We start from the raw sequence: 7942 nt of genomic DNA on the forward strand, positions 1-7942 counted from the left end.
TCAGCAGGACTGGCCCATTTCTCCCAGACCCAGGAGTCCTGGACACCCCAGGTCCTCGTCTTAAGGGAACCCAGGAGTCGGGAGCACCTACCCCTGGCGGGGGGGTGGGTGAAGCCCGTGGCAGGCGAAGGGGAAGTTGCCTGAGAGTCGCTCAAAGTCCTCCTGAGAGATGGTGCCTCGGCCTTCGGGGTCATAGTTCTTGAACACAGACTTTGGAGGAGCATGGGAAGGGGAGAGTCAGGCCAAGTCAGAGGCCCCAGGGCCTTAGATCCCTCCTCCCACCCAGGGCTCCTCCTCACCTCCACCAGCTGCTCCACGTGCCGACCCAGCGTGACCCTGTCTGGCTTGGGCGTCACGCCAGGGGCCCACTCCACCACCAGGGGCACCTGGAAGGGGGAGGGTGGCTGGGGCAGGGACAGAGGGTCACAGTTAGTCATTGCAGAGGCTTGGGCTGGAGGGTCAGAGATCAGGGCTGGGGTCTCACCAGACTCTTGGGACAGCGGGGCTCCCGGGCGTAAGAAAGCTCATAGATCTCATCCTCCGTGTAGAAGAGATCCAGGGAAAGCTGGAGGATGGGCAGGGCGTTACGGACCCTCCTTGTCTCTGTCCTCCTACCTACAGCCCATGCCTGCCTGGACCCCCAATCTCCTCCTCTTTCCAAAGCCCCTCTTCTCTGGGACCCCCATGGTCCTCTCTCCCACTGAGCTCCCCTTCGCTCTGCACACCGCCGGTCCCCTCGACCAGAAACACCATCTTGTCACCGAGGCTCTTTTGATCCTATTTAAAATTGCAAACCCCTGTCACTTTTCATGCCTGTTTCTGCTTTAATTTTCTCTATAGCACTTATTATCTAAAAGACCATATGATTTACTTATTTACTTTTTTCACTGGCTATCTCCCCCACTAGGAAGTCAGCCCCACAAGACAGCAATTTTTTTCTGATGTTGCACACTGCTGTGAGCCTAAGTGCCTAAAAGTAGTGCCTGGCTCACAGCCAGGTGCTCAATAAATATTTGGGCTGATGGCCTCTTAGAGTCAGCATAGCATAGCAGCTTAGGCACCAATCATTCTGGGGCAGGACCAGCTTCACAGGCAGGCCCCACACTTAGAGGGGCCTCCACTTCATTTAATGCCCTGCTGTCACCATCTTGAAATTCTTAATAATTTCAAACAAGGAGCCCCACATTTTCAATTTGCAGGTGGTCCAGTCTTAGAATCTGAAAGTCAGCTTTTCAGTCTTAGACTACCTGGTCCTCAGAATCCCAGTCTCTCTCAATTTATAGCTCTTTAGAATGAAATATATATATATCTACCTCTCTATCTCTATTATCTATCTATCATCTATCTACCTATCTATCTGTCTATGTAAAATAAAATATAGCCAGAATCTCACACTTGCAGTCTTAGGACATAGTGTGATAGTTAATACATGTTCTGAAGCTGGCCTGCTGTGGGACTGGGGGCAAGTGACCTCACCTCTGTGGGTCTCAGTTTCTCAGTCTGTAGAATGGACACAATAAGGGTCCCCTCGTAGGGTTGTGAGGATGGAATGAAGTGCTCTCTGGGGACTGTTAAACATGGTGCCTGGCACATAATAAGTGGTCAATAACTGTTATTAGCTTTTTGCTTAGATTCCTGGATATGTTAAAGCTTGGAATTTTGGACTAGTGGCATGAGAAGCTCAGAACCTTGGAGTTCAGGAGTGCAAAAGCCCGAAGCAATTCTGGAGCTCAGATCAATGGATACTTGAGTTGCTGGGAGAACTGGGGGAAAAACGCATTACTTATATAGAGCTCACTGTGTTCCAGATACTATTTTAAGTACTTTATGTGAATTATATGAATGATATTTATATGAATTATATTACTGATTCTTTTCAACCACTCTCTGAAGTAGGTCCTATTTGTATTCCCATTTTGTAGTTAAGGAAACTGAGGCTGAGGGGTTAAGTGACTTGCCCAAGACCACACAGAAAAAAAACAAAAACAAAAAAACCCCTAGAAGCTCTGGTTTCAAAGCCCATGCATTCCAGTGCTATTCTACTATTCTATCCTGACCCTCACCCACCCAGGACCCTAAATCTCAGTACCCCGCAGGTGCAGCCTCTGGGAGCTCAGCCTGGGCAGCTCGGGGCAGCTCACCGTGAGCAGATGCAGTAGGTCCTCCTTGGCACTGCAGGGGGGGTGTTGCCTCTGGAGGGCTGCCAGCTCCTGCAGCCGCAGGTAGAGGCTGTTGAGCTTGGGTAGGTGCAGGCGGCCATCAGGCAACCTGTCAGGCTGGGCCTCGTGCAGGGACACCAGATCCTTGAGATGCACACCCAGTACAGGCAGCCGGAAGCCGGTGCAGCCAGCCCAGGTGCGGCGGTAACAGGAGTAGTTGTTGTGGGCGGCAAGGAGTTCAGTCAGCTCCAGCAGGGCCTGTGTGGGAGGGGCATGTTTTTTTTGGGGGGGGAGCAGCATGTAATCGGGGAGGCCAGTTCTGTTTCCTTAGCTCCTTGAAGGGGAGTACCTAGCAGCGTCCTGTGTGGCTCTGGACCCCACAGGGGCCCAGTGGCATTTTGGACCTCTCCCCAATCCCCTCCATGTCCCACATTGGCTTCAGCATCTCCCCAGACTGCTCTTCCACTTGGGCCCCCATCTCAGAAAGGCCCCACTGCCTCCCATTCTCCAGGCTAGAGTGACTTTTCAAAAACCCAAATCTGATCATGGGTGCTCTCAGCATTCCCAAATGCTCCCTAGCTCCCCACTGCCCTCTAGATAAAGCCCAGCCACCTTAGTTGAACTTGCAAAAGGCTCAACAGGATCTTCCCCCGCCCCCTGCCCCGGCATCTACAGCCCAATATCCTGCCACATCCTGACCTCAGGCACATACCAGACTCATGAATGACTCACTCTCCTTAGACACTTTCAGGACACCCCCAACCCATGCTCCTCCCATGGGTGGCCCAAATGTTGGCATCCCTGGGGGCATCATTTCACTCCCCACCTGGACTGCAGGTTCTCTGCTAGCATCTCTTATCTGCCTCCCTCCAGTCCTGCTCAGGACCAGACACACAGTAGAGAGAGGTCAGCACCACGGATGAGGAGGGAGGAAGAATGACAGAGGAGGACAAAGCCTGGGGGTCTGTCGGATTTGGAGGAGCAAAAGGTCTCTGGGTGGCTCCAGGGTCCCTGGGAAGGGACGGACGGGGCTGGGGAAGAGTGTGTGGGTTCAGGATAATTGACCACTGGAACTTTGGGGAGGGCAGTGGGACTTCACCTTGGTGCTGTCAGGGCTCAGGTGGGTGTGGGAGTCCTTGAGTCTGGAGATGGCGCTATGACACAGGCCCCCAGTGACTGCCATCAGCGTGTTGAAATTCTGCAGCTGGAGGAGCCTCTAGGAAGGGAGGGTGATGCAGAAGTGGTGGGCACCACATGGAGGACAGGCAAATTGGGGGTTCAAATGACAGCATCCCCATTGAGTTGGGGGTCTCAGGCATGTGTGGGGATGGGCCAGTGCAGGCATCAGACAGGTGAGATGTGTCAGGCAGGAGTGGGCCACAAGCAGGTATGTGGGCATCACACGGAGGTCAGGCAGATGATAGACTAATGTTAGGTCAGATAAAAGTGGGGCGAGTCAGGGACTTCCCTGGCAGTCCAGTGGTTAGGACTCAGCGTGTACTTCCACTGCCGGGGCATGAGCTGGAGCTCTGGTGGGAGAACTATTATCCCGCATGCCACGTGGTATGGCCAAAAAAAAAAAAAAAAAAAAAGTGGGGGGAGTCAGGCAAGTATGGGGTGTTGGACGGGTTTGGGGACTCAACAGGTCTGTGTCAGGCAGGTGTGGAGGATGCAGACAGATGTTAGGGTGTCAGACAACTAGGCGGCCTCTGCACTGAGAGTCAGCCAGGTGAGGGGAGACCAGAAGGCCTAGGTTCTGGGCAGGAGTTGGGAGCTGGGCAGAGGCGAAATCGTCCAGAGTGATACGGAGGGGTCAGGTAGATATAAGAGACAGGTGTGGGGTCAGCCCTCCCCTTTCTCGGGTTTGAAGAGCGGAGGTTGCTGGGGGAGAAGGTTGTTGGGGGTCAGGGAGGAATGGAAGACGCTCAGACCGGGGAGACCCCATGTAGATGTCAGAACACCCTGGTCTGTCGGGCGGGACAGGGGAAGCAAGAAGATGGAAGACGCCAGAGGCAGGGCGTGGTCTGCGAGGAAGTATGCAAAGGGGCGTGGCCACGCTGGGGGAAGGCGGGCTTCCCTTTTCTCCGGAAGGGAGGGAACATAGCTGGAAAGGAGGGGGAGGGGGAAGGGGAGGGGGGGAGGGAAAGGGGGGAAGGTGAAGAGAAAGGGCGGGCCAAGGGAGACCTGAAGTGATGGGGTCGGAGGCTATCACTGTCCTAAAGGGACAGCTGGGGCCTAGGGACGGGGTAGGGTTTGCCGCAAAGGTGCGGGCAAGAAAGAGGCTCCTCTTTCATTGCCCTGCGGATAGAATATTCGGGCATTGGGCTTGTGAGACGGGGTCAGGAGGAACGGCGTCAACTGCCACGTCTGGGACCAAGGAGTGGTGCCAGGGCGGGTTGGACGTGGTGAAATCAAGGCCAGGGAAGAAGTGCCGTCACAGTCCCGGGTTAGAACGACAGGACTGGGGCCGCGGGGACGCGGCCAGGGTGGGGCGTGGTGCGTTCGGGAGGGGCCACGATATGGTGACGTCACCGCCCGGGAGCCCCGCGGGGCAGGTGCTCAGAAAGTGGGCAGAGCGGCGGGGCGGACCTCACCTGTGCCACGTGGATGAACTTGTCCAGCACCTGCCCGCGCTGTGCAGGCCCGGGACGGCTCAGCACCATGACCTGCACCCAGCGGGACACGCTGTTGCTGAGACCTACGGATCCCTCCAGGGCCGGGCAGCCCCTCACGGAGCCCTGCAAAACGTAGCCCCGCAGGTCCTGGGGCTGGGGGTGAGGTGGGTGTCAGGGTGGGCCCTCGCTCTCAGGCCCTGCCCCTCACACGCCATCCCCCAAGCAGTCACGACCTCTGACGTCCTAGCCCGGCCATCACATGTCCCTGAGGTCACCATGGCCCTCTCTCATCTGAGGAGAAATGTTTAAAGAAAGTTGGGTACTATTCTGAGCCCTTCCTCATAGCCTCACAAGTCTATGAAGTGAATACTATATTATTCCCATTTTAGAGATGAGGTCATTGAGGCACAGAGAGGCTAAGTAATTTGCCCAGGGTCACACAGGCCCGAGTCAGGGAGGGAACCCAGTCTATTGCTCTTAACTGTATACCTGACTGGTATATAGTCAGCAAAGGGAAGGGTGGTGAAGAGGACACGAAACTAACTTCTATTTGTTCTGCTCAAGGAGTCAACATTACATACCCACATCCACTGCACTGTGTGTGTGTGTGCGTGTGTGTGTGTGTGTGTGTGTGTGTGTATGTGTGTACAATCAGGAAATTTTCCCATTAAGGAACCAGATCCCCAACTACCCTCAAAACGATGATGGCAAGATGGCAATAGCTAAACACATATATAGGTTGAAGCATTTGAAATTACAATTTGGATAGGTTAAATATGTCAAAACATGGCAATTTCAAATGGTTCAACTATAGAGCATTTTCTCTGGACCAGGCGCTGATCCTATGAGGCAGGAACTAAGTCCCCCTTTTACAGATAACGGGCTGAGGCACAGTGAATGTAAATGCTTCTCATATAAATGAACAATTAATAAAATATTTTGAGCACTTACTATGTGCCAGGCACTGTGACGAGCATTTTTAAATGGACATATTAATTTCCTCAACCAGTCAATGAAATATTATGACCTCCTTTTTACACATGAGAAAACTGAGTCCCAGAGAGGTTGAGAAACTAGTTCAAAGTTACACAGGTAGGAAGGGGCTGAGGGGATTTGAACCCGGGGCTCTGTGCTCAGCCAGCTTAACTCATTTTCCTGGACCCTCTAGCACCCAAGTTTGACAGTTTGGGTCCTCTCAGTCCTGCCTGGCCCCAGCCAGGCCTCAGCCCACCCCAAGCCCTCCCCAGCTGGGAGGAGGGGCATCCTTACCGTGATAGCCTGGAAGGACCGAAACTCCAGGTAAGTGAGGTGCTCTGCCAGCTCTTCAGTCTCCAGGTGGTCGAAAAGCAAGGACACTTTGCGCTTTTTGCCCAGGCCTGGGCTGCTTATGGGGGGAGGGGGGCCAGGGCCACCAGGGCTTAGCCTGGGGGCAGAGAGAGGCAGGGAGAGGAGCTGGGGTGGACGGTGTGGGAGTGTGGAGGCAGAAGGCAGAGTGGGGGTGGGAGGGAGGGGGAAGGGACTGACTCACAGGTTGGCAGAGTCTCCCAGGCTCCGCTGGGTTGTGTTACCCTCCTGTTCCACAGTGGCCCAGAAGCGACCTATGACCTCTTCTAACTGGGGCTCCTGATGCACTGTCTCAGGGTGTTGGGTCAGCCAGTACCTGAGGGTGGTTTAGAGATGGTGGAATGAGGCTGGGGGTGAGGCAGATCTCTGAAAGGGGTCTCTTGGGCTGGGGGATCTCTAGGTGCTGGGCTTGGGGGCGTCTCTAAATGTGTGCAGGGGGTCTCTGGAAGGCCAGGGTTCACAGAGGCACCAGGCTGGGAGGATCTCTGGGAGTAGGACTGGGGGCCTCTTAACACAGGCTGAGGGATCTATGGCAGATGGACTGGGCAATCTCTTGGAAGTGGGATGGCTAGGAAGCAGGGTAGTGCGCATGGGTCTCAGGAACTAGATTGGGGGCCTCTAGGGGTGAGATGTTGGGGGAACAGGGTGAGGGGGTCTTAGAAACTAGGCTGGGGTATATGGGAGGTCGGGGTTTTAGGAATCTGAGCTGGACGTCTTGGGGTACCAGCTGGGAGAGGGTCCATAGGATCTGGTCAGGGGTCTCTAAGAGGTGAGGGTTCTAAGGAAGAGAACTGGGAGGTTTTAGGGACCAAGCCAGGGGATTCTCAGAGTGGGACTTGCAGGAGCAGGACTGGGTAGTCTCTGGGAAGTGGTTTTTTTTTTGGGGGGGGCAGTAGGGTGAGGATCTTGGGTCATGGGAGTGTAGGTCTTGGCCCAGGCCTACCTGACCAGGTGACAGATCTGCAGCCTCCTCAGCTCCTGTGTGCTCCCTGTGGCCTCCTGGTACTTAAGTTCAGTCAAGGTTCTGTGATCCAGCATCTCAGACCTGCCTGCTCACCCCGTCCCCACCAGGCTCTCTCATCTCCACCCTCCGTCCTCCACCCACTGCTCATGGCCCCGGGAGGATATAAGGTCAGCAGACGGGCAGCAAGGTGGGCAGAAGGCAGCACCCAGTTGTGCATGGCAAGTACCATGTTGAGAATGTGGTCCCCACGGCGCAGGCTGCCAGCCGAGTCTGAAGGCAGGAGAAGGGGACACTGTGTCAGAATGGCCCCTGGGCAATGGACTGCACAGCTTCCAGAGCCGGTTGGATAGCCTGGTTCAAACCCCAGCTCTACCAGTGACTCCATATATGAACTTGGGCAAACAACCTGGCCTCCTTGTGCTCCAGTTTCCTTGTCTGTACCGTGCATGGACCAGCATCGTGCCTGGCAAGTCATACTGAAAATGGAAATAGCATCAGACCTCCTCCCCCCTGTGGCTCAGGAAAAAGAAGCGCAGGTAGGTGTCTCTCTTACTCCTACTGTAGTGATTGAGAGTCATTCCACATACGCCTGCTTCTATTTTATACCCCTCAAGTTGAGCCCAGAGAGAGGTGAGTGCTTGGCCCAACCTCAGGACTGGGGAGGCTGGCCAGGGAGGGGACGCTTACCGAAAGACTGAATGCATTTCTCCAGCAGGTCATCTTCGCTGCAGCCGTCCTCATTCAGCATGCCCAGAGCCATGGAAGCCATGACCTTGCTGATTTCCCGGGGGCTGGGGCACGTCTTGTGGCGGCGGGCCTGTCGGGGCCGCCCCCGGCCCCCTGTCTTCCCCGGGCATTCC

General features: G+C 55.0%; 1 protein-coding gene across 1 annotated transcript in view; it reads right to left on the reverse strand.

Annotated features, from left to right (window-relative positions):
• RASGRP4 (RAS guanyl releasing protein 4) overlaps positions 1-7942 on the reverse strand; it is a 12404-nt gene that overhangs the window by 2046 nt on the left and 2416 nt on the right. Inside the window, exons 3-13 of the mRNA XM_007471072.1 lie at positions 7770-7942; positions 7234-7352; positions 7062-7123; positions 6303-6434; positions 6044-6197; positions 4754-4927; positions 3259-3375; positions 2142-2417; positions 485-565; positions 300-404; positions 92-210 (exon numbers count right to left, since the gene is read on the reverse strand). Coding sequence (XP_007471134.1) covers positions 92-210; positions 300-404; positions 485-565; positions 2142-2417; positions 3259-3375; positions 4754-4927; positions 6044-6197; positions 6303-6434; positions 7062-7123; positions 7234-7352; positions 7770-7942 — 1512 coding nt within the window. The remainder of the gene's footprint in view (positions 1-91; positions 211-299; positions 405-484; positions 566-2141; positions 2418-3258; positions 3376-4753; positions 4928-6043; positions 6198-6302; positions 6435-7061; positions 7124-7233; positions 7353-7769) is intronic.

The sequence above is a fragment of the Lipotes vexillifer genome, unplaced genomic scaffold, assembly GCF_000442215.2.
Source record: "Lipotes vexillifer unplaced genomic scaffold, Lipotes_vexillifer_v1.1 scaffold182, whole genome shotgun sequence".
Classification (NCBI taxonomy): Eukaryota; Metazoa; Chordata; class Mammalia; order Artiodactyla; family Lipotidae; genus Lipotes; species Lipotes vexillifer.